Source organism: Dipteris shenzhenensis, chromosome 17, assembly GCF_047967505.1.
Source record: "Dipteris shenzhenensis isolate YYH24624 ecotype China chromosome 17, Dip_SZ_1.0, whole genome shotgun sequence".
Lineage (NCBI taxonomy): Eukaryota > Viridiplantae > Streptophyta > Polypodiopsida > Gleicheniales > Dipteridaceae > Dipteris > Dipteris shenzhenensis.
In genome coordinates, this window is record NC_141612.1 from 10,172,885 (window position 1) to 10,200,346 (window position 27,462).

A 27,462-nucleotide genomic window follows, 5' to 3' on the forward strand; every position below is an offset into this window, starting at 1 on the left:
AGCGGCAATTCATATGTACCTAGCCTTTATTGAAGTAGAATACCATCGATCCATGATTCCTAGTTATTGATTGCAATGCTCTTTGCAGGAGGCTTACATGACATGACGTTGATTCTGATTGAAGGCTTATCCAAACTATTGATGATGATGGTGTTTACTTACTTGTTTTATTGCTAGAGGTGTTCCCTTTCTAAGGCTTACCTTGATTGAAGGTGGTGCTCATAATTGAAGTCTTATCAAACCAAATACATGTGATCATCTCTAACAGAGACTTAGCCAAACTCTTTTGTAAATGCTTCCCCATGTTGGTATAGCTGTTCGCTAAGCCGCGTTGCTACACTGTTCGATAAATGGAAATCACTAAATGGTGCTCCAAGTAAGGTAGATTGTATTATAGCTCAAAGCCCTTGAAGAAATGCATTATGTGTGTTATGTCCTTCAAAATCTTGCCTTAATCATCAATATTAGTCCTCATATTTGTCCTTCACAATCCTACCTTATTTATCAATATTCATCCTCATATTAATCCTTCAAAATACTACCTTGTTTTTCAATATTAGTCCTCATATATTGCTCTCCCTTTTGTTCTTGTGTCTTCCCTATTCTTTTTCTCTCTTTCCTTCTTGCCCTCCTCTTTCCTCTCTTGCTCTCTTTTCCCTCCCTTGTCCTCTAGTCTTACATGACTTCTTTCCATCTCGTCCTCTAGTCTTACAGATGGCTATGCAAGAGCAACACATAAGACGTCGATTTTGGTGATGGAAAGCTCCAAAACGGCCCTGAAGGTCCACCCATGCAGGCACAATAAACCGACCAGCAAGGGAGGAGGCTATGAAGGGCGTCTAGAACTCCAAAAGATCTCAAACCAAGGCAGCTAGCTATGGAGGCAAGAACTGAAGCAAATAGCTGTAAAGGAGAAGCTCAATGGAGACGGAATGAGCTAGCTAAGTGGAAGAGATAGCTAGAAGCAAAAATGAACAAGGAATGAGATGGAGCAAGGCTGAGGCGACTACATGCTGCAGAAAGAAGAACTAAAGCAGAATTAGGGCTAGGGCTAGGGTGACATGGCAGCTATGGAAGGTGGCTCTGATACCATGTTAGAGACATGGTGAAGAGAGAGAGAGAGAGAGAGAGAGAGAAGGGTGTGAGGAAATAATGCTCAAATGAAAACATGAAGAAGGCTTTCATTCATTCATCAAGTGTGATAAGTGAAGTACAAGGCCTTATATAGGCTACTCACTCACACACTAGCACCTAGTGCATATGGGATAAGTCCCATGATGACAGGTGGCACTCACGCAAGACTCACACACGTAGACTAGTACTAGATCACCTAGTACTACACACCAACACTTCGCACAAACACACTCTTTGGCTATGATATCTCCAACAAATGGCTCAAAAATTTGAGATAGACGAAGAAAACTCATATGTGATGTAGCACCATCAACTTGAGAAAATACATCCCAATTTTTTTAAAATGGTCCCTACATCTAAACAAAGATTTCAGAGTTTGGGAAGGGTAGAGGTATCAATGACGTAGCACCATCAACTCTAAAGAATTTCCACATGAGCATTTAGAGCTTGGGGACAAGTATGGATATCTTAGACATAAGAATTTGCCACTAGTGGAGTAGCTTGTATCATAGTTTGTTCAAGTCAAGTGTGTATCTGACGTACCAATTATAACAAAAGTGGAAAGAATGGGTTACTTTGTTATTGGTACTCTAAACGAAGCTATTATGGAAATAGCTTGTATTATAGTTTGTCCAAGTCAAGGGTGTATCTAGCTTAACATTATAACTAAAGAAAAAATCAAGGGGTTACTTTGTTACAAGCCATTCTAGTTCACATGATCTAGAGGTGGAGCGGGCCAAGTGGGCAAGACCCAAAATCCCCATCGAAAAGAAAGGATATGCAAAAGTTGCTCCACAAGGGAGGTAGAAAATGAGCAACATGTGCTCTCAAGAGGTGGAGCCTACTCACACATTGGAAAAGGTTATGGGGATAGCAAAGATAATTTGAACCCCCTATTGAAGCAATCGGTCAAAAAGCTAGGAAGCTACTTGAAAGAGGTTTTGGAACATCACAACTTCTTACAAGGTACTTGCTACCTAGCAAATTTGTAGTATTTTCTTTCATTGGATGTAAGGGATGACTATTAGTTAATAGTAATTGTCACCGGTCCCATGAGATCCTGAAGGATCTCATGTGGACTTTAGTAGAATCATATCTCTCTCCTTTCATCCCTCCCTTCCTTCCCCAACCCCTATTTTCTCTCCCTACATCACCCCTACTCTCTCCCTCACATCCCCCCCCCCCTCGGTCGCCTCTCTCTCTCTCTCTCTCTCTCTCTCTCTCTCACCCCTCCTACCCTCTCTCCCTTACACACCTCTGGACCTACTCTCCCAATCTCAATATGGCTACCTCTCTCAACACACACACACACACACAATAATTTTGATTAGTAAATGTATCTCACACACACGACACTTATTTCTTTACACACACACACACACACACACACACACACGTATAGTGTCCTAACTATGAATTATTCTTTTATGTAGCCCCCCATAAAATCTCTCCTTTACACTCTCTTTTTAACCACCCCACACACCAAGCACACTTATCCTCCCATACCTCCTCTAATCCCTTCTCAACACATGCACTCATTCATTCCTTACTTTACTTGTGACTTAAACTTTTTTTAAATTATCTAAGAATCCATATGGTTGTCTATATTCCTGGGTAATGCAATAACAAGTTGGGAAAAACAGGCATTACTTGTCTACCCAAACGTAACTATGATGCTCTAACACCTAGTTTGTTTGGATGGTGCCAGGTAAGTGAACCCTGATCTTGGAACCTGGACTGCTTGAGGATTGGACATCTTTTTAAATATTGTGTTTGTCAAGCTCAATATTATTAAAATTTCTTAATTTTGGTGGAATTTTTGCAAACTCTAGTTGCTCATTTTTCAACTTAGATGTCTCAAACAGTTTTTCCTTATATATTCTCCTTTTTGTACTTTTTATCCAATTGATGGAATTAATTGTATGGCTCAAATATAGATGGTACTTTTAATCTAAACATACACTTTGATTTTCCAACTAGCCTTTGGTTGGAGCTAGTGCCATACAATTAATTCACATCCATTAAATAATTCTTTAGCATGGATAATCCCTAGTCATTTTGTGATCCGCCTTAGTTTTTACTAACTTTTATATCTATTTTGCAGAAGTGGTTTTCGCATTTACTATTGGCATCATTTTTTCATTTTGATACTTATCATAGATCCACTTTTTTTCACTTATTATCAATAGGTGGGGAGTAAGCCCACCATATGGTGGGCTTACTCCCCACCATGTAGTCTTACCCTATGGGTTAGGGGTGGACACACACACACACACACACACACACATGTATAGTGTCCCAACTATGAATTATTATTTTATGTACCCCCTGTGAAATCTCCCCTTTACACTCTCTTTTTTACCACTCCACACACCAAGCACACTAATCCTCCAATATCTCCTCTAATCCCTTCTCAACCCAATGCACTCATTCATTCCTTACTCCACTTGTGACTTAAGATTTTTTATTATTATCAAAGAATATATATGGTTGTCTATATTCCTAGGTAAAGCGATAACAAGTTGGGGAAAACAGGTATTACTTGTCTACCCAAACGTAACTATGATATTCTAATACCTAATTTGTTTAAATGGTGGCAGGTAAATGGATCCTAGCCTCAAAATCTAGACTACTTGAGCATTCGACATCTTTTTTAATATTGTGTTTTTCAAACTCAATATAATTAAAAATTCTTAATTTTGGTGGAATTTTCGCAAACTCTAGTTGCATTTTTCAACTTAGATGTCTTAAACATTTTTTATGGATGCAACCTTGCGTTGCTTAATATAATGAGAATAAAACTCTCAAGGTTATCAATATATCAAACTTAGCACTTGGATCCATAATAATCCTCAAAAATAGAAAAGAGAGTGTAAGAGGATGTGCAAGAGAACCAAAGGGAGGGCAAGAGTTGGGGAAAGAGGGCTTCTCAAAGCTCATAAGGAAAAGGCCTGATTGAAACCTTATAAACAAGATATATAATCAAATTTGGCTTTTTAAAACAGGAGGACATTATTGACATGGTCTAGCTTGAATTTGGGCAGTAGAGGTTAACTTGTAGAGAGTATAAGAAACCATGGGTGTTGGTTATGCTATTCTTGCATTAGTGTATTCATTGGGGTTATAATATGCTTCTTGATATTGTATTTTTCTTGCATTAGTATTATAAATTTCGACAAAACTTCATGAAAAGGGGAGCACATGAGCTTCGCATTAGTTTTTGTGGGGGTTTGGGTTTGTTGGATCCTCTTCTCTACCCATTAAAAAAAAATCAGAATAGAAGAGAAAAGAGAACAAGTAGCTAAGGTGCCTTAGACGCTTATCCATGCTCCCCTTTCGCTACCATTGGAGCTAGATTGGCTGCATGAAGCATGAAATTATGATGTGCCACCTCAATGAAATTATGATGTCAGCATGCATACATCAGCTTGGAAGTGTGGCATTGGGATGGTGAGCTTGCTGGGGGTCCAACCACAACATCGGAGCAGGCAAGGCAAGCACTCCCAATCGATGATAGAGTCCAACCTTCTAGCCTTGATGCAGGTTCTGGGTTACTGCAAGTGCTACACATGACTGCTATTCACAAAGAAAAAACATACAAATCACGAAACTCGGGGTTTTTTTTCATAAATTTGTAAAGGTGAAAATGAAAATGTTGCAGGTTGATTGTATATAGTTTACAGGGGTTGTGTGGAACTCAAGCCCATAACCCTGGTTGGTTGGAATTGACAGTGATTGTTTGTTTGTTGGGCGACTGAATCAAATCAAAAGAGTCAGCCCCCAAAAATGCCCGTTTCGTCTTTGAAAACTTCATTGCCCTCTTCCTCTTCTTCTTCTTCTTCTTCGTCTTCGACAGCGCCCCTTTCCCCTCCTTGGAAGCAACCTCAGCCATATATCCGAGTTTTGTACAGACTCTTTCATCTCAACATAGAAGCTCCTCACATCGGATTTTGTTGGACCGTGAGGGAGAGAAAGAGAGAGAAAGAGCGCGCAATCGAATTTGAACGGGAGAGAATTTCCGCGTGTTTCTCAAGAAACGGGTCGTAAACGGCACATGCACCCAGAATAGTTGCAGCTTGCAGAGACTGGGAGTTTGGGAGACCAGCGACAGAAAGAGTACGCGGCGCCAATAGCTTTGCTTCTCCGTTGATCCCTCTATACGAAAGTGGCGCATGGTGGAATGGAGAAATGAAGCTGCGAGGACGTGAAAAACAGGACAGCAAGAAGGCAATCGACAGCGCAACAGGGGAATCGGTGGTGCTCCGAGGTGAAGCGAACGAGGGCGTTGAAGAGGTCCAAGAAGACGATCCCAACCGAGCTCAAAGGCGCCAGGAATCCGTGTTTGTGTGTACGTGAAATGGGAGTCCGATATCAAGCTGGAGTCTCGGCGTGCTTGCTTGTCCTCTTCCTCCTGTCGGGTGGTCTGCTGGCGAGGGAGGAGGAGGAGCCGTTGAAGGATAGGTCACAGGTATGTATGTCTTTCCGATCATCGACAGGGTACGTTTTTATGTGAAGGTTTTGCATTGGGTTCCGAAATTCTGCTGATGGTTGCAGGTGGAATGGCGTGAGTGGGCGGGAGGAGAGGAAGGAGGAAGAAAGGGGTTGGTCGTGGAGGAGCTTCAATGGCGAGGGTGGTCGGAAGGAGAGCAAGAAGGAGGAAGAGGGTTGGCGGGAGGAGAGTTCGATGATGATCGGCTATGGGGGAAGCAAACAGGGCGTCGCCTTATCCATATCCCCAATCCCTTCTCTAAGCTCTTCCCTCCCCCAAATTCTCCAGCTCCATCTCCAGCCATACTCACACAGCTCCCTCGCGTCATGCCTTCTCCAAGCCCTTTGCCTTCTGCCGTGCCTCTCACCTCTTCTCCTTCCAAATTTAAGGCAGTCATCACGGCAGTTCTAGTCACTTTTGCTGTCACTTTCCTCATCACTGCGATCATCTTCTACGCCTATCAGAAGTTGAGGCCTTCACAGAAAAAGGCAAACGAGAATCCTTTCAGTTCGACCTCGCCCGATAATCCTCTTCTTGATAGCAAAATTCGGAGTCACTTGTGGAAATTCCAGGCAGAGTTCCGCTTGCCACAGGAATCGGTAGTCAAAGTGGAAAATACTTCAACATGGTCTGTGATTTCTGGCTCGTCTCTAAACCAAAACGACAGCTCAAGTGACAAGGTTGAGAATCGCAGAAGTGACAAGTTACAGGATCCTGTGATCGAGGTAGAAAGGCGCCGGAAGCTTGGTAATCCAGAATGGATACGTCCAGGTGGTTTTCGGGCTCTTTCCATGCCTGCATCTCTAACACAGCAACAAATATGGACCTCTTTTCCTACCGTCTCTGGCCACGTGGGAGCCTCATCACCGGTTCAAGTTTCTTCTCTTGCATTAGCATCATACAATGCAATGTCAAAGGAATCGGTGGTAAAGGTGGAAAATCATTCAACACCGATTCAACCTTCTTCTCTGGCAGCATCACCCTTGGCATCCTACAATGCCATGCCAAAGGAATCGGTAGTCAAGATGGAAAATCCTTCAACATTGTCAGTGGTTTCTGGATCCTTTCTACAGCAAAACGACAGCTCAAGTGACAAAATCCAGGATACTGTGGTCAAGGTGGAAGGTAGCCAGAAGCTTGGCAATCCAGAAAGCATAAGCCTCGGTGGTGTTCGTTCTCCCTCCATCCCTGCATCTCCGGTAAACCCACAAGTATGGACCGATTCTCCCACTGTCTGGAGCCACATGGGAACCTCATCACCAGGTCTCGTTCCTCCTCTGTCAGGATCAGCTTCAGAATCTCACAGTTCGATATTGTCTCAGAATGTGGCTTCCCCCCCACTTTACCCTCTTCCTACTCCCTTCCAGGCATTCACAAACACAACCCCCACTTCATCATTTGGAGGTTTCTGGCCGAGTCCATCAAGAGTACCAGTCAAGTCCTCTCTAGAGCAAAAGACTGCTGCAATGGTTGATGTTTCTGCTTCCATGCAATCGGCATCCACTTCACTGCATCCAGGGTTTTCTGCTGCACTCTCTTATAAAACTGCTGCTGCCTCCCTAGAACGACTGCCTGCTGCAGCAACCAACTCACTTATTTCTCTAAGTACAGCTCCCGTGCCCCCACTTCCTCTTCCTCCTGCACGTGTTTCAGCTGCAATTCTTAGCAAGGCTCATCAGCTAACATCTTTTGCTTCTTTTGAGGCTGTTGCTGCTGCTTCTGCTAATGAGGCCCCTCACACTTCCTCTTTTCCCCATACTTATCCTGTTGCTCCTTCAGTCAGTGAGACTGCTCAGTTGCCTTTGCCAGGAACAACTCCATTCAGTCAGCCTTCTCAAGCAAAGACTAATGAGCCTCTGGTCGATGAGGCTCTCCGGCCAGCTGTGCTACTCTCTGTGGGTTTTCAATGGCTTTCCTCACCACCTCCTCCACCACTAGCTCTTTCCCCTTCTCTTGGTCCTGAATTTGTCAATGTTGCATCTGCTAGTAAGGTTTCTCCTCCACCCTTTTCATCACCTCCATCTTTGAAGGCAACTATGCTTCCACCTTCCAAGACGCTACCTGCTTCTTCTAAAACTACAGTAACAACAGGTGGTCCCTCTCCCCCTCCCCCTCCCCCTCCCCCCAATCATTCACCTCCCCCACCTGCTCCCATCATGAAGGGTACATCAACTCCTGCAGTGAAAGGGCCACCCCCTCCACCTCCACCTCCGCCCCCCATCAGCAAGGGTACATCAACTCCTGCTGTGAAAGGGCCACCCCCTCCATCTCCACCTCCGCCCCCCATCATCAAGGGTGCATCGGCTCCTCTTGGGGTGAAAGGTCCACCCGCTCCACCTCCACCCCCACCTCCATTAGCCCCAAACGGCCCACCACGTCCACCTGCTCCTCCAGCTCCAAAAGGCCCTCCACTTCCACCTGCACCTCCTGGCTCTGCTCCCCGGCCACCCCTCCTTTCCAAGCCTCCTCAAGCACCACAACCTGGTTCAGGTCAAAATTCATCGAAGTTGAAGCCATTGCATTGGGATAAAGTACGGGCAGACCCATCACATTCAATGGTGTGGGATAAGCTGAAAGCAGGTTCCTTTGTGTAAGTATATTTGGATTTTTTGTCTTACTCATGCATGCTACTAAACTATGTGTGTGTGAGTGTGTGTGTGTGTGTGTGTGTGTGTGTGTGTGTGCATGAGAGAGAGAGAGAGAGAGAGAGAGAGAGAGAGAGAGAGAGAGAAGAAGAAGAAGAAGAAGAATATATTATCGTCCTCTGAAGACCAAAAAATCGGCCTATGGGACCTGAGCAATACAAAATCCTCGTACACAAAGACTCCTCCCTTGGAGGGGAGGGTATTAAGAGAAACTACCTTTATGTCTTAGGTGAGTTCCTGTGCTTGAAAAGCTTATAGACAAACGTTCCTAAAGCTGGGGGTGACCCGCTATGTAGCATATCAGCCAGTCTGTTATGTCCCTCGAGAAGAGAGCTAAATGCTTTCCGGATGTGAGTATAGTAAGGGCATATCATTACCATGTGTTCTTCAGTTTCTGCCATTCCCTGGTCACATAATTGGCATATTCTACTCTCTTTTGGCATATCTTTCCATCCTCCTATTTCAATCTGCAGCTGGTGTGATCGGGTGCGAAGTGAGGCCAAAGCTCTTCGCTTATGTATTGCCATAGGTGTGCAAATGTACTTTTGCGTGGCTGTTTCTCTTCCTGTATAAGTAGCCCAATATTCAGGGTTAATAAATGTACGGTAGTACTCAAACTTATCTCTCTTTTCAGCTGTTTGCCATTTCCTGTGTAGTGCATTCAGCAGGTCATGATGAAAGGCATCCTCATCTACCTCCTCTGGAGAGTAGTCCAAGTACCTCTCTACCTCCCATTTTTGGAACCATTTTTTTAAATCTAGTGCCCATCCAGATGCCAAAATCTTACCCTTATTCGTCTTTTGGGACTTTTGACTTTCTACCCATGCCCTCTTTGGCAGCCTTTCATTATTCATGCTTAGTGCTGTAGATCACAAGGGGATGTGAGGCCAAAAAATGTGTGTAGGGGATGGAGTGCCATTGATAGATCATGGTACGTCAGAGGAAAATGTACAGGCAAATACAATAAGACTGTGGCAATAACCTCAAGGGGTTTGATCCTTGCTGATCTCTATATGTTTTCCACAATCATGGAGTGTAGATCTGACCCGTCACCCATGGGGTGTGGAGGCAGCACTTGGTGGTATATTTGCCTCGCTATTTGAAGAGGCCTTAGGCAACAGGGCCCCAAAAGATTGGGGCTGTCAGCACTCTCTTTGAATACGTCTTTGTGGATTGGTTGAATGTGAGGATGCAATTATCCACATGCATTGTGGCCAAGTGGTTTGTAACGTCTAGATTGAGGTTTCTAGGCTCCTTTTGTTTGGGTCACGTCTCTCCAGGAAGTTGTGATTATTTTCATGGTGGACTTTGCTGGTGTGGAGTCTCGTGTCTTTTGGCAGTGCCGGCATTTAAATTCCCTACAAGTAGGACTTCCTCGTACTATGAAAACTGAGTTATGTGTACAAACACATTGAGGTAGGTGAGGGACAAAGGCAAGGGGCCCCCTATCTTTGTTTGGCTTCCGGAGGGAAAGAACCTATTGCTATGCATAGGGTCTGTGAGGGTGACAAAGGGAGCCTTATCTACACACATCATCATGCTAGAGTATGCCTTTTGGACAATAATAACTTTCTTGGTTGTTGCAATAATATCAAAAGGATGTCTTTTGTGTCTTGAAATGTACACGACTGGTAAGCCTTTGTAATATACCTAGAAGAAAACTTTGGTTTCTTGGGTAAGCCTTTGTAATATATCCAGAAGAAAACTTTGGTTTCCTGGAAAATAGAAGATGTTACGTGTCACCACAATGTAAATATCCTAAGTCAAAGTACAGTTGACCATTTATTTGATCATAATTAAAGAGTTTAATATGTGTTAATTATGGTCAAAGAGTTATTTTAATGGTCAAAGGATTGACTACGGTCAAAGATACTTGACTCTAGTCAAGTAAACCTGACTGCGGTCAGAGAGTGTTGACTTCGGTCAACAAGACTTGGCATGCGCCAAGAGGGTTAACCCTGGTTAACCAAGATGTGTCAACTTTGGTTGGAAAGACTTGGCTATATTTAAGGCGCCTTGACCTTTGGTCAAAGCTCTTTAATTATAATCAAGAGTGTTGACTCCGGTCAACCAGAGAATATATATATATATATATATTTGTTTAGATGTGCACATGTGTTTCAGTGGGGACGCCCACTGTGACTAGGATTAGTCCACAGTGTGTTATTTGCATGCAAAGCGCTAACAATTAATGGGTACCATGGTGGTGCGCTTTAATTAATTGTTGCAGGTATTAGGAAGGATTATTTTTCCTAAGCGAAATGGGAGCCTGACAAGCATCCAGGAGGTGGTTCGTGTGACCGAGAGCTTTGAAGACTCCAGAATAGCCCTTAGTGGCTTGTAATAGGATTTAGTCTAGATTTTAGACAAGTGGCATGTTGCCAATTTGAATGGAGCTTGAAGCTCTTGTAAAAGAAAGGATTTTTCACGTTTTTTTTAAGAAGAAGAGAGACTTACGAGACAGCTCTACGCTGAATTTCTGTAACAGTTTTTCTTTGAGGAATAAAGACCTTCGGGGGGGTCCAGCCCGACAATTTGTCCTGGGCCCTAGTGCATCTCCAGAGAGAGGGAGTGAGGGAGAGTTTTTTTTGAGAACACAAATCCTGTTCTATAGCTATCTTTCACAGTCAGTCGGTTTCATAGACTTACGAGACAGCTCTACGCTGAATTTCTGTAACAGTTTTTCTTTGAGGAATAAAGACCTTCGGGGGGGTCCAGCCCGACAATTTGTCCTGGGCCCTAGTGCATCTCCAGAGAGAGGGAGTGAGGGAGAGTTTTTTTTGAGAACACAAATCCTGTTCTATAGCTATCTTTCACAGTCAGTCGGTTTCATTACGTTGAGTGTGCTTCAAGCTTAGAGTATCAAAGGTCTTCCATCTTAGACATTTGAAAGAGATAACTCCATATTCTCCTCGATCGAGAATTTTGAGTGAAAGGGACATTACTTACCGCTAAATAGTGGACATCTTGTAGTGGTTTTGAGGGTAATCAAGGGATTTGGCAACGTTATATGTTCTGTTTTCTGCAACATTTAGGTCTAAGCCTTGGGAAGTGAAACAGAATGAGGTGCGATCGATTTCTTAATTGCCGAAGGATTTGAGATTTTGTTTTCTATTTTTGGTATTTGTGAACGATCATTTTAGAGTTTAGAGCTCTTGTGGAGCTCGTGGGGACACCCTTGCACAACAGACATGAAAGCCAAGATTCTCTCTCAAAAGCCTGTCCGTGCTAACGGATGTGGTATGAAAGTGTATATACATGTGAGTAAGAGCAGACACAGCAGTTCCTTCAGTTGGGTGATTAGATATCTCTACGAGTTCAGGGATTATGGCTCCTTGACGACATAGGTTACCATAGCCTTATCCTCATCCATGACTTTAGCAGTAGAGGGCGTTCAGACTTGTTGGCATGCCTGTACACGCAGATGGTTTGAGAGTCTGTGACTCCATATGGACTCATTACCCCCCTTTCAGTATAGCCTTGAGGCCCCTTCGGTTGTGCTTGCTCACCACGAGGCTAACCAGGTTATCTGGGATGATCTCATACAAGTACGCTCATTCAGGACCTGTTAACCCTTAGTGAGCTTCCTGTGAAGCTGGCTTTAAATGCCCTTCAGCCCTCCATTGGCCCTCGGCAAGTCGGCTGATCATGGGGGCTGACCCCCTATGCACATGGGGGTTGGCACACAGCCCTATAGAGGGGCTTTCCCCCTGCCATAAACAGACTAACTAGGCTGCCTCAGCCTCCTGCCCTTTAAAGGGCTGCCACGCAGCCAAGTAGGGGCTGACCCCCTGCCCTACAGAGCCCGACCAGGCAGACTAGGTGCCAACCAGAAGCCGACTTCATGGTGGCTCTGTGCCCCCACTACTGGCCCACTGCTTGGGGCTGTTGCTACGGCTGCAATCTCCTTACGAAGATGTTGTGAGAAGTGCAGTGGATCTGAATAGAAATGGAGAGAGAGCAAACCACACACATGTCACAAGCTGAATTGGAAAGGAGAGAAAGATACAAGAGAGACTGCAAGGGATCTCAGGACAAAAGCCCCTCAACCGCTGGGGAAAACCTCTGCTATATAGGCACACCTAGTGCTCCTCACTGAGATGATACAAGTGAGGGAAGGGACGCCTACATATAGGTAGCAGCCCCCACCTCCCCCCCCGGCAAGTCGGTTGATCATGGGGGCCGACCCCCTATGCCCATGGGGGCTGGCACACAGCCCTATAAAGGGGCTTTCCCCCTGCCATAAACAGGCCGACTAGGCTGCCTCAGCCTCCTGCCCTTTAAAGGGCTGCTACACTGGCCCACACAGCCAAATAGGGGCTGACCCCCTGCCCTACAGAGCCCGACCAGGCAAACTAGGTGCCAACCAGAGGGTCGGCCCATGTCTTCCTACAAATAGGCTGCTGGGAGGCTGGAATATTGCAGGTATGCTGCCCCAAAGGTGGCCACACAGGCCCACCACCTGGCCTGACATAGGCACTTCCAAGAGAGCTGCCAGGCAGCACAAAGACTGCCCCTGACCAGCCCATAGCTGGTATGAACCTGTCCGCATACCTCCTGGGAACGTCCATAGCCAGCGTGTCATCATGGGCTACCAAGGTGGCAAGCAAGCAGATCTGCCCTCTGCCCTACTCTATACTACCCTCATAGGGGGGTGGGCACACCCACAAGCAAGGCCCTCTCTCTCTCTACCTAAATCATGTGATATCAGGAGATGCTGACCTCTAACACCCCCTCACAGCTTCTGGATGGAACATGATCTCCAGGGAGCTGGGTGTGCCACTGGTACTATTGAAGAAGCCCCCTCTCGGCACGAACCGTCACAGCATGATCATTGGAAATCTAGTACTGATGCTCCCAGGCCAGAGGTGCTAGGCATGCTCCTTCAATCCGGTAATGGTTACAATAATCCAACTGATACTGCCATGGGTCCAAGGTTTGCTTGCTAGGCATACAACCGGTACAGTTGCTTGCATGGGCAATTGTACCTCAAAGCTATACAGCCCCCTCTTATAGGTCCAAGCTGGTCGATGAACTTGGTGCTCCAGTAACAATAGGCATCCACCTGCTCACTAGGATCAATCTACGGTGTCTAGATTCCCGCACTGGCAATAATCCAACCATCATCTGACTCATCCAGATCTCTAGTAGCTCATCAGACAATAGCTGTAGCAGAACACAAGGAAACCCCCTCTGGAGCTGCGAGGTCATGACGTCCAAACAAAAAATACACTAGTGAATGGGAACAACTCCTCGTGGCTTGAGGTCCTACCTGAAAGCCTGCCTCCAACAAAGACGCCTTTGCCACTGCACATGTCCGATAGGGCCCACTGCCACAAACAAGCAAGCAATCCTCCATCCGGAACTAGAAAGTCTGCTAGCAGTGCATCTTGCCTTGTGCTACTACAAGGCTGGAACAATTGATGTGACGGCTGCAGAACCTTCCTTCTGCTCATAGTCCCCGCACTGATCCTTTGAGGACACTGCCCCCAATAATGACCTTTCTGGCCACAGTGGCTTGAAATCTGGGATATACGCCAGCATCAATTTCCTGCGCTCACTCCGCTCTCTAAAACTCTCTCTCACTCCCCCACTCTACAAACAGCTAGGGCCCAGGACAACATGTCGGACTGGACCCCCCTGAAGGTACTTCATCACTTGAGAGAAAAACTGAGTACAAGAGTTCAGCGAAGCTGCTCATACAAAATCCAAAACGTGAATGAAATTACATGAGCTCTTAGGCTCTCTTTCTTGGCAACAAGCCACTTGTCAAATTCTACATTACTTTCCTAATTACATGCCACTAAGGGCAACTCTGGAGTCTTCGAAGCACTTGGTCACGCGAACAGCCTCCTAGATGCTTGTTAGGCTCCATAGCGCTTAGGAAAATGGTTTGCCATCGGTCCAATGTTTGCTTGCTAGGCATACAACCGGTACAGTTGCTTGCATGGGCAATTGTACCTCAAAGCTATACAGCCCCCTCTTAGGTCCAAACTGGTCGATGAACTCGGTGCTCCAGTAACAATAGGCATCCACCTGCTCACTAGGATCAATCTACGGTGTCTAGATTCCTGCACTGGCAATAATCCAACCATCATCTGACTCATCTGGATCTCTAGTAGCTCATCAGACAATAGCTATAGCAGAACACAAGGAAACCCCCTCTGGATCTGCTAGGTCATGACGTCCAAACAAAAAATACTCTAGTAAACATATTGCCACCGAGTGAACGGGAACAACTCCTCGTCCTACTTGAAATCCTGCCTCCAACAAAGACGCCTTTGCCACTGCACATGTCCGATAGGGCCCACTGCTACAAACAAGCAAGCAATCCTCCATCCAGAACTAGAAAGTTTGCTAGCAGTGCATCCTGCCTTGTGCTACTACAAGGTTGGAACAATTGATGTGACGGCCGTAGAACCTTCCTTCTGCTCATAGTCCCCTCACTGATCCTTTGAGGACACTGCCCCCAATAATGACCTTTCTGGCCACAACGGCTTGAAATTTGGGATATACGCCAGCATCGATTTCGTGCGCTTACTCCGCTCTCTGAAACTCTCTCTCACTCCCTCACTTTGCAAACAGCTAGGGCCTAGGACAACATGTCGGACTGGACCTCCCCCAAGGTACTTTATTACTTGAGAGAAAAACTGAGTACAAGAGTTCAACGTGAAGCTGCTCATACCCAAAACGTGAATGAAATTACATGAGCTCTTAGGCTCTCTTTCTTGGCAACAAGCCACTTGTCAAATTCTACATTACTTTCCTAATTACATGCCACTAAGGGCAACTCTGGAGTCTTTGAAGCACTTGGTCACGCGAACAGCCTCCTAGATGCTTGTTAGGCTTCATAGCGCTTAGGAAAATAACCCTTCCTAGTACCTGCAACAATTAAGTAAAGCGCACCACCCTGGCACCCATTAATTGTTAGTGCTTTGCATGCAAATAACACATTGTGGACTAATTCTAGTCACGGTGGGCGTCCCCACTGAACACATGTGCACACATAACAAATATAAAAGTATATGTTTATTCTTTGGTTGACCAAAGTCAACGCTCTTGATCATAATTAAGAGGCTTTGCCAAGGGTCGAGGCGCCTTAATTATAGTCAAGTCTCTCCAACCGAAGTTGGCACAACTCTCCAACCAAAGTTAGCACATCTTGGTTTACCGTAGTTAACCCTCTTGGCAGATGCCAAGTCCTGTTGATCGAAGTCAACACTCTCTGACCATAGTCAGTTCTGTAGTTCTCTGGTTAACAATAGTTAACCCTCTTGGTAATAATCTCCCTGACCGAAGTCAGGTTTACTTGACCAGAGTCAAGTATCTGTGACCGTAATCAATTCTTTGACCATTAAAAGAACTCTTTGACCATAATATGGTGGCAGCATCTTGTACCACTTAGACAAGTGTGTCAGAGGCATGGGCGAGGTTTGTATCCTCTCCAAGTAGGGATGGAAGGTCCGAGCTGGGTGGCTCACATACATTGGATCAAAGGAACGTTCAAAGTGGATCTAGACATGAGTGGCCATGGGAGGGGCCCTCCTTATGACTAGCAGGGTAGTAGAGATAGAAAAGGCTAGGTATGAATGATTAGCACTGAGCGGGGGAGGAGGCACAACAAAGATATATATTCATGAAGCAAAGGCTAAGGGACCCAACAGTAGGTAGTCCACTGTACTTGCCCCCCACCATGTGGGAAACAAGTAAGCCCGCTAGATGATGGCCATCTCTGGAGACCGTTATATATGATTAGATCATGAACTGGACCCAACTCTAGTAGATGTCGTCCATACCCTGTCACATGTTGTGCATCCGTTGACTACCTGACTATATTTAGCTTTGCTGCATCTAACTCAAATACTATGAGGGGATCGAATTTGAAGTCGAGCAAGCCCACTTGTCTGTCTCCTGTACGTGCATTGAAGTCACCACGAAGGAGGGTGTCTCCTTGTCTTCAGAAATCTATGATGTCATCTGTATCGTCTCGTGTGGGCTGTGTCCCTTTGTGGTGACCTCACGTGCATATGATGATGTTATTGGTGGCAAGTAGCACACCGCTATAAAGATCGGACGTGCATCTGGTAGCTGGACTCATATCCACCTATGGCATGCATGCTCCTCTCTTTGTAACACCTATATGAGTGGTCTAGGTGGGGTCTGAAAAGGACAGCCAGGCCTTGAGCCTTGGACCCCAGTGTCTCTCCTCATCTCCATCCTGTGAGCTGACTCCCATGTATATACTGTCACTGTAGGCAGTCCTCTCTTTGGGCTCTCATTTGTCTCGGTATAGAAGATCATGTCCTTGCCGTTGTATGTTTCCAAGAAACCCTCCCCAGTCAGACCAAAGGGTGCCATTGCAATTCCACACCGCCATTTTCAGTCCTCCTTGTGCACTCCTCCCATGGGTCCGACACCGTCATAATTTCCCATCTTTCTTCTCTTCTCTTTCACGCCTTTCGACTCTCTCTCGAATGATCACTTTGCCATCCCTGTTTGCAGCCCATTTCCCTGTCTCTCTTGCTGCCATCACGCGCACCATTCCCTCCCTCCAGTGCTCCTGCTGTAGGAGTGTGAAGTTTTCATCTAAGTAAATCTTAGTATCTTTCAGGGTTGCCCTCGTGCTCATGAGGGTGGACCTGTCTGTTGCTGTCCGGAGTTTCATCACAAGTGGTCTTGCTGGTGCCTCAGTCTTGCCCACTCATATCTATGATATGATATGATTGTATTAAAGTACTGAGACGCTTCATGATCTATGGGACTGGTGACCACTATCAACAAATAGTGATCTTTTACATCCGGTGAAGTAAACTGTAAAATACTATAGACTTGATGCACTAGCTTGTTGTGATGTTCCAAAACTTCTTTTAGATAACTCCCTAGCTTTGTAGCTGGCTGCTCTCACAGAATTTTCAGGTTGCCTCTGTTGTCATCATATCTTTCTCTGATGTGAGCATAGTCTTGGCATCTTAGGAGTACATGCTGCTCATTTTCCACTCCACCTCCCCTGTGGGGCAGATTTTGCATGCTCTTCCTTCTTTTGGGACCCTAGGTCCCAGGGTCCCGAGAGAGAGAGAGAGAGATTCATTTATGATTGTGACTTGGTATTTATACAATGATGCAATAAGCTTCACAAGCTCTATCAGATTTGTAGATTTACTATTATTTTTTCATCACTTTTTTGTTATCCAACTGAATTCTCTCTTTCAATGTGTAGGCTGAACGAAAATGAAATCGAAACACTGTTTGGCTATGCTGATAACAAGTTTGTGAAAAAGGATGTTGGGAAACCGGCACAAACTTCCATGCCAGCAAAGAAGAAGGGAATTCTTGATCCAAAAAAAGCTCATACTATGGCAATTCAGCTGCGAGCATTAAAGGTTTCAACACAAGATATTTGTGATGCTTTGCTTGAAGGTTAGTTGTTCTCGACAAACATGTAATGCTTGTAAATTTGTTTGATTTGTGATTGATCTTCTAGCAACATAGTAGCAAGCATGTGTTTGTTTCCTAGCATGTCATTGCAGCTTCATTTTCATGCAAAATGCTAACTTAAGCCTATGAAACTTGCTAGAGATCAGTCAGCTCACTGCTTGGAGAATAATGGAAACTTTCATGTCTTTCTCATCCAATCCTATCCTCATGACATATATTCTTGACACCCAGAAATTGGTGTTGTTGCAACTTGGACAAGACGCTACTCATGGGAAGTTTTGAAGGGCTGGTGGAGGTTTGGTGTTGATTGCATGCTCAACTTTGGAAGCACTTACCTTCAGCCTAACTAACTAGTTGGCTTGTTAGGCCTTACCTGGTCAGGGAAGCACCTTGTTCAGCTTGACCTAGCCTAGATTTGCACCTTGACTAGATAGGCTTGCTTCATTAACTTTAGTTAGTTTAGCTTGATTTGTCAGGTTGGCACGTTGAAACAATTAGCTCAACCAAAACGCTCATGGATTCTAAGCAAGTTGAAACTTTTGGGTACTCAATTTTCAAGAGTCGCATCGGGTGGTGTGCTGTCTATACGTGTACCTTTTAAAAAATTGTTGTAGCTGCAATGCAAATGTCCATGCAGCTTTTAAAAATCTCTTAATGCAATGCAATTGGCCTCAAGATGCGTGACGAGGGCTAAAAGCTTGATTTTGAGCTCATGAAGCTACCTGGGATTGTGTGAAGCCTTGCAATGCAACATCTTGCCGATACCTCACATTCTCTCTACCTCAAATTGCCTAGGTTTACTGGCTTGCCTTGGGAGTCACAGGTGCTGATGGCAACTTCTGAGAGACCACACATTGTAGGAGAAAGCCAAAATGGATTGCATACAATGTTAAATACAAGGAAACTGTGAGTTTTGTAGGACACCCAAACCTTAGAGTAAAATTAAGCCTCAGCCGCAGGGCGTCAGATTTTATGGGACCTGAAGTATTAGTCTTACTCAAAACTCTGTCCTCATGACCAAATCAGCCTGTTTGACATGTAATAATGAAAACAGGACTACAACCAATGAGGGCATTATCCCAATATGGCCATCAAATCTGTCCTCTGCAGCTCCTTGAGTCCTCTTGTCTTCCTTTATTGTCTGATTTTCCTTTTTTTTTGCAAGCATGCAATTCTTTCCTGTCCCTGGCTGAAAAATAATATCTGCTCATGTCATTATAGTAGCCACATTTATATTGATACTCCCGGGCTCATCACCGAGCTCTCTGTATGACAGATTGCTTCAAATTACAGCCTGCCTGTTCTTTTAGTCCTTCAGGATGGATGCTATAGCTGTCATATCACCTGAAAATCTCTGTCATACAAAAATCAGTTTCAACTCTGGCTGTTGTATATGCTTGAGTACCCCCCAATCATGGGTCTCATCCTTTGCACCAAGATTGTTTACAAAAATCTCTTTTTGATACAGCCCTTTATCAATGAACTCACCCTTATCACTGTCGCAAATATTTGCTTGCAAGTTTCATGCGAGCCAATCTTCTATATGCTTCATCACTCTATCCATCATTGCTCTCCACTGAACTTCCCTTGAACCTTGAATGGAAATGTGTTCTTTTGTTTTTTGAATGTTTTTATGACTCTAGAAATCTCATTAGCTGTTTACCTTGTTCTTAGTAAGAGTATTTATGAAATGATGAGATATTAGAGAATTGGCTAGCTGTGTATCTTATTACTACTTTTTTGGTTTGAGAAAGTGTTTTAAAACTGTTTGCTAATAAAAAACGAATGCTTATATCCGGATTTGCTTTGTCTTGCACAGGTGATGGTTTGAATGTGGAGCTGCTGGAGATATTGGTCAAAATGTCTCCAACACAGGAAGAGAACAAGGCTTTAGTTGGTTTTTGTGGTGACCTGTCAGAACTTGGTCCCGCGGAGCGCTTTTTGAAGGCAATTTTGGAAATTCCTAATGCATTTCAACGTATAGAAGCCATAAAATTCAAAGCTTGTTTCAAAGAAGAACTTGCTTCAATTCAGGAATCATTACAAATTTTGGAGGTATGCATCCAAAGTGACTATTATTAGGTTGTGCAACTTCATGCTTCTAGTGGTCTAGGAAAAGAAATTCAGCTAAGTGAGGTTTCTAGATGTAATATGCATTCTCTACACTTAGAAATGAACGTCTCCTATTTCTTTTCCCCCCTTTGGGGGGGTGTATTGGGTAAGGTGCCTATGATACTCTGTCACTAACTGTCACTAGCGGGTAAGGTGTCTACTACCATACTCTGTCACTAACTGGTGCCTATGATATTCTGTCACTAACTGTCACTAGCGGGTAAGGTGTCTACTGCCATACTCTGTCACTAACTGTGCCCGTCCTAATTGCTGAGTGCAGAACCGTGAAATGCTGATGTGTGTGTGTGTGTGTGAGAGAGAGAGAGAGAGAGAGAGAGAGAGAGAGAGACAGAGAGAGAGAGATTGCTTGGACATTGCTTGGAAGACACCACATCATGATTATGCGAACCATTAACTTCATTCCTTATGTTGGGGCCTGGCAATCACCAGTAATACCCTCTGTACAACAATTGGTCCTCTCATTTAAGATGCATGTGTCTGAGTCTTAACTGAAAGGCTAGGCTGAGGCTATGGACTGTCCATGACTAAGGCTATGAAACTTCTACGACTGACCTATGCCCATAGAGGCTAGGGGAGAACTGACGCCATGAGAGGTGGGCCCATGGAGAAACTGCTGAAGAAGTCACGTCTGCTGAAGCTGCTGGGGACCCTCCTGGAGCTGCTGCTACTGCTGGGGCTGATGAGGCTCCTGCTGCAATGACTACTGCTAGAGCTTGTCCTGGACGTGAAGCTACTGATGGAGCCAAATGAGAGGAAAGGACACCTTTTACAGCCCTGAAGGCTCTTGTAACAGCCATCACACAGACTGATTGGTAACTGCTATCTCACGGACTGGTCTGTAACTGCAATAACACAGACTGGTCTGTAACTCCATTTTCAGACTGGATGAGCTACAAAAGGATGCTGCAGATCCCTATTGCTGTATTTCGCCTGACCTATTCTGGATGCTATATATGGCCTAGACTGGCTGCTGCCGGCCTGTCCTGTATGTGTTGGTGCTGTACCTATCTGTGGTGTAGTGTGCTGCAGAGCTGCCAGCAAGGCAGCGATCCGATGGGATGCCTTCACCCTTCATTTGTTTCACAACAATCACAAATTTTAGTGTAAATGTAACTGCATTTTGCATGTTTGGGCGTCAAAACATGCATCTGTGGATGTGTTTGTTTGCTTGTGGGTGACTTCTTCTTTCACAGGTGTGGATGTTTTCTTTTCCTCATAAAGTTTTTCATGGGTTTTTAGTGAAGAAGCAGATAAAGGGGTATAGTGGACGAAGGAATCGTTTGTATATTGATATATCAGTAAATACTTTGTGAGAATTCATTTGAGAAATACATGCTTACATGTTAACAAATGCAGGATTGTGTATGTGTACATTGATTTTTGATTTTTTGTTTTGCATCATTTCTGAAAAAGAACACAGGGGTCAGGTCTAGGGGGTGCACGTTGAGTTTGGCTGTAAGCCACATCGTTGTTGGGAATGGCAGCCTCTCAGCTGCTGACATTGTCTCTAACATTGCAGTGTTGACATATTGAGCTATAAGAGAGATCCTTCAAAACACAAAATGCTCTATGGATTCATTGTGAACCCACTGGTTGAGCTCCTTGAAAGATGGCACCAGTCCCATAAAGTAGACAAATATACATTTGCTGCCTGTGTCACCCCTCCTTTTCTAGGGATACCAACAGATGCTTGAACTAATTCATAAAATATATTGTCTGGTACAGGTGTGCATGCAAAATTGCAAACATAGGTATACATGCAAGTATGTACATATGTCTAGGTGCCATGCTGCTCACACTCATTGCATAAATGTATGTGCCAGCTGCACTTGCTGATCTGAACTGGCTGGATGCATTTTGTGTGTGTGTGTGTGTGTGTGTGAGAGAGAGAGAGAGAGAGAGAGAGCGCTAAGCTTTTTCGTCTACAGGTTGCATGCGGGGAAGTGAGGAACAGTCGCTTGTTCCTGAAACTATTGGAAGCAGTACTGAAGACAGGAAACCGTATGAACAAGGGTACCAATCGTGGAGAAGCTGAAGCCTTCAAACTTGACACGCTTTTGAAGCTCTCTGATGTGAAGAGTGCTGATGGCAAAACAACTCTTCTCCATTTTGTAGTTGAAGAAATCATTAAGGCCGAAGGAATGCGAACTGCCAATGAAAAAAGGGAAATGGGGTCATCATCAAAGACATCCACAAATGCACAAGAATCAGAGGCTCAAAAGAGTGAAATTGAGTTGAAGCGTAGAGGTTTGGAGGTAGTTCTAGGGCTATGCACGGGGCTGGAAAGTGTAAAAAAGGCAGCCGGAATTGATGCAGATGCATTGAGTCAGTCCGTGCTAAAGCTTGTGAGTGGGCTAGCGTCTATTCAGGGAAGGTTAAAAACAAGTTTTCAAGTGCAAGCACATGCTTCGGGCATTTTTTCTACTGATGATTCTTTTTCTCAGAACATGGAGGCCTTTTCCTCTCAGGCAATGGATGATGTTGTGAGGGCGAAGGAAGAGTTAAGCAGAGTTTTTGATAAGGTAAAGCAAGCGACATCCTATTTTCATGGCAATCTAGCAGAGACTCAGCCGCTACGGCTGTTTATGATAGTCAGGGACTTTCTGCATATGCTTGAAAAAGTCTGTAGGGATCTGGCAAAGCCACTCAAAATGAACAGACGTGGGTGATGTGGTTGACTGGCTGTCAACTTTTGTGGCCTTCTGATTTTATGACACATGAAATTGTGCTCTTAATGAATACTCCGAAGTAGCAGCTTTGGCCACCATTGACCAAGACTATATCTTCACGACACACCAGACGCACCAGGTCTTCCCTTACAGACCTGAAAAGGTGGTGATCTCATGCCTTGTTTACAAATGCAAAGATGGGGAGGTAGCTGGGTTTGTTCACAGTCCTACCCTATATATGTACAACTTTCATCTGGGGATACAGTATTTTCAATCATGAGATCGAAAGTAATCCTGAACCACTGCGCCTTTGTTGAGAATACTGTACACCTGCAAGCTTCTTTTGCATGTATGTACATTTACGGTTTGGCCAAGTCACAACTGGGAGGTTTAAGAAAGAAGATGGTTCAGGGCAGAGAACCAAGATGTGTGGACCATGCAATGCTGTACGTTGATCTGCATTTAATATCATTGTAATGATGGGAAGTTCTGTAAATGTGGGAATCCATGTGCAGTTCTTGGTCTGAAGGAGGCTTGTATAAGATAATGATTCTATTCAAAATTTCAATTCTCTTGAATCAGCAAGCATTGCCAGATTATTGGAGTTATACTAGGAAATGTAAGAAGAACCATGTTTTAATGAATCATAGTTATCACCGAAGCATAAACTATCAAATATAATGGGTAGTTGCCTGCATAAGTGGAGTTCTGATTGACACTGCCATTTGCTGGTCCTTGAAAGAGGTGGGCAGCTAACAGCCCAGTTCTGGAAATGTACAAATCCCTCTATCTATCCCTAGCAGAGCCATGTGCTAGTGGTTTCCTCCCTTCTGCCTTGAATGCCAAGGCTGTATACCGGAATTTCAAGTCATGGTGGCCCAACATTGCATGCCATTGTGGTGATTGTTTTGTGGCTCAAGCATGGCCATGCTGGTGCTTCCTTAGATTTGAGGCAAGTTTTGTGTCAAGTAGGTTAAGCTTTTTGATAGCTTCTCTTGAGTCAACATGCATTCTCAAATTACAGGAGTTATATTGGGAACTTAAGAAGAATCGTCGCGCTAATGAATCAGCATTCGTAGAAAAGGGAAGGGTAAAATGATTAGAATAAAGGGAGGCCAATCCTCGCTTACGAGTTTGCCCCTAGCGGGAGGCCTTGGCATTGGAAACTCAAACCACTTTGTTTTGAAAGGGGTCCATTGACCAAACAATAGATGGAAAAATAATGCATCTGGAGAAGCACTTGTGCAGCTAGCAGACAAAAGGTGTATTTAAAGGCATGGGGTCGCATTTGCATTACACCATAGTGCAAGATGCACACACAATCGTAGAATCTTGAAGTCATGGGCATACTCGAAGTCCCATTACATTCAAAGCCGATGGGTGTATGCATTGGAGGTTTGCACAATTCCTACGTACATTGACCCTACACAAGCGTTTGCTTAGTAGATTGCATCAATTGGTTGATGCTAAAAACCTACAAATCCAATAGATCATCCATTTGCATTAGAATTTTATTCTGTTTTGATAGTTACTACCCTGCTGACGCCTAAGGCTTGGTCTCATACTAGTTCTTGAGGACCGTTCATGCCTATGTAGCTGAAGGGACACGTTCAATCAAAGTCACAACCAAATTGTTGACTCATTTTGTTGTACGAAAATCTTGCAACATTTTAAGGAATTATTCACAAAATTAAATTATTAGTTTTAATTTTCTAAAACCTATGCACTCTCAAAGTTTATATATGATGAGTTGACATTTTTAGTGCATTGGTGGATATCGACTATTTTAATTTTTAAATCTATTTGTGTGCTATTTTAATTTGCATGCATGACAATTGACTTTTACATGCATAAATTTCACATTACATGTATTTATGCCTCATGGCAATGCATAAAAGGTCGATGGCTATTAAGTCTTGGAAGTACAAAGTCCATTGCATCTTGATACACAAGATGTTAATGTGCCCTTCGTTTCTAGTGAAATATGGCAAGGAGAGTTTGTGTGGGGTCAAAGGATGATATCATAATAGATAATCAAGTGAGCTTAAAAGTAGTAGCAAGGCTCTACCCTTCCACGCTTGTGAGAAACACTTTGTTCCTCCATTCAAGATAGACTTGGAATAGATATAGTAGCCGAAGTTTGTCGACCTCTAACAGAAGACTTTGGCTAGCATCTTACTTTTGTGCTTTCATCAAGGTGGAAGGGAATATCGCAACATAAGCAAATTTCCATCCTCTTTATAGCAATTCTATAATCTTGATGTCTGGTGTCACCACATGGACTGGTCTGATAAGCACCATCTCCCTAGGATAAGGAAGGATAACCAACAGAGCACGAACATGCAAGGGAAGAGAATAGAAAAATAGAGTAAAAAAGAAATTTTCATATTCTTTATAGCAAGTGTATGTTCATAATGTCTTGCCTCGACACATGGACTGGTCTGATAAGCACCACCCCAAGGATAAGGAAGGACTAACCAACAGAGCATGACAAGGGAAGAGAAAAGAGAAATAGAGTCAAAAAGGCCTTGTGCGCTCACAAATAAGCACACAATTAATCAATTGAGCAAGATGAGGCAACCATCCCTTTGGTCACAAAACAAAATATTGTAGAAGCAACACCAAATTGTATCCAAGTTGGTAGTACTAGCACGCATGCGATTAATAGAAGGTTAGCTTGCACGATATTGAAATATGTTTGCGGGCATTGATACAGAGAATATGGACAAGGCATTTGACTCATTCAAGCACAGTAGTATGCTTTTTTTCTCTTGCTTTTATGAGAAAAACTATCATTTGACATTACATATATTGTTGTATCATTGTTCAATGTATCTTTTGTTTTATACATTTATGAAAATCTATTTTCAAATCTCTCATACATTCTTCTAATACTTGCAATCTCATGTAGACTTGCCGTACTTGAATACTTGTATCCTTGCAATCTCTCGTGAGAAAGGTCTTGAACATTTGGCAACAACCCATATATCATTTGTTATGATGTTTAACACTAGTTCCATATACTTGTGCCTAGTATAGCTCAATTTGGTGTAGTTTTGGCTATTTTGGTGGTAAAATGGATTTAAAACTAGTATGATTAGTATGAGTAGTATGACTAGTATGATAAGGATGACAATTATGATTGGTATGACTAGCCACACTAGTGTGACTAGTATTGCTAGTATGATGAGGATGACAAGTACCACTAGTATGACTAGTATAACTAGTATGCATGATTCAAGTTGACACTATTAAAGGGTTTTCTGATGCACAAAATTTCAAATCACCTTTATTTGATGGGAAAAAATATAGAAACCTCACAAATGACCAAGAAAAAACCACTTTTGGACATTTGAACTTCAAGGCTGCATAATTTTTTGGTGTTGAAACTTTTGGCAACCTTTTTCCATTTTAGAGCCAAAACAACATGATATCTTTGCCAAGGTTCCTTAGGAGTACCTAAATTTGCCAAAATTGTGAAATTTTGCCCAAGAAAAGACACTATCCACATGCACTTCATCTATTGTGGTAGAGAAGTGATTTTGAGCATCTAAGTCATTGTGTTGGTACATGTACTCAATTATGCATGTAAGTGTGCTCAAAATGTCAAGTACATGTGCCACCACATATGCAGAGCACTAAAGTGCATCGCCATGGCTAATTGATGATGGCCATCATCTTCATGTTCAAGATAGCTCAATAAGGAATCTAGATATTTTTCTTTTCTTAAAAAAAAGGGAATAATTAATAGCTCATTGTAGCATTTCCTATTGCTCTTATAATGCATGGATGAGGATGAACATCAGCCAATCATGGCCCTTCTTCAAGGGCCTTTGGCATCAAGTCTACAAGTTTGAGTGGCTATGCTTCAGGACCTTTACTATGCATGTAGTCTTTGATATTTTGTACTTAGTAATTTATCAAGTTGAACATTGACACACGTGCATTCATGTTAGCGTGTTTTATTTTTTATGTTGTATGCATCAAGAGAATAATTAAAAAGGAATGAATACATATTTTGCTATATATGTTGTTTAGAATCCAACTTTCATCACTTCTTGCTCCATATTTGCCCCACAAAATCTTTCCTCTCTCCTTGTGAAACCATACAAAAATAGGAATGGTTATGAGTATTCTCCTTATTGCTCTTCAATTACCCCTTTGCAATGCTATGGAAAATGGATATGTGCTTTTTAGTTTTGACATTTTTAATGCTATGCATCAAATTAAGGGTTATGAACATGATCAATATATTTGAATGTGTATGTATTTTTGCTACCATGAAAAGAGTACCATTTGTCAATGGAAAAGATCTATGAAATTCACTACAAGTTAGAAGCTTATTGTTTATGAAACTTCTAAAGAATGAATTTTTAAATAAATGTGAAACCCTTATTATGTTGCTCAAATATTCATCAAAAGAGACCCTCGCTATCCTCATTAGTGTCTCACACTAAGAATCGGGAAAAGGTATCAGTATAGTTCTTGGTAATAGGTATCAACCTCGGTGATCGATTAGCATTATGGAATTTGATGGTGATGGTACAAGCATTATACATTGACACTATGGATGCTAAGAAAACATTTGTGGGGTATAATGGGATTCATAGAGCCCCATTCTTCCACATTATAAGTCAATATAATATAATGTAAAATATATTACAAAAGAACTATCAAAGGGGCATCTCGAGATAATGTAGATGTATTAAATAAATTCCCTCAAAGGGACAATAATATTTATGCAAGATGTATTACAAAATACACCAAGAAGGGCCTACAAGATCATAATTTGGTCCAAAAAAGAGAGGATATAATTCGAGAAATATACCAAAGTCTAAAGAATTAGACAATATAATAGGTAGAGTCCAATCCATCCCTCATTTTGGCCTCATCCTCCACCTCCTCTTAAGCCCTTGCCTTTTCCCTTTGTAGAGCTACCAGAGTATGCTATGCAATC

General features: G+C 43.3%; 1 protein-coding gene across 1 annotated transcript; it reads left to right on the top strand.

The window, feature by feature from the left end:
- The first annotated feature begins 4,964 nt into the window (after positions 1-4,964).
- Positions 4,965-23,032, top strand: LOC147891661 (uncharacterized). Its single transcript, XM_087387840.1, has 5 exons — positions 4,965-5,602; positions 5,689-8,213; positions 17,486-17,685; positions 19,523-19,758; positions 21,765-23,032. Exons 1-5 carry the CDS (start codon positions 5,492-5,494, stop codon positions 22,503-22,505), a joined length of 3,813 nt encoding a protein of 1,270 aa, XP_087243966.1. The 5' UTR covers positions 4,965-5,491; the 3' UTR covers positions 22,506-23,032.
- Positions 23,033-27,462: the final 4,430 nt, after the last annotated feature.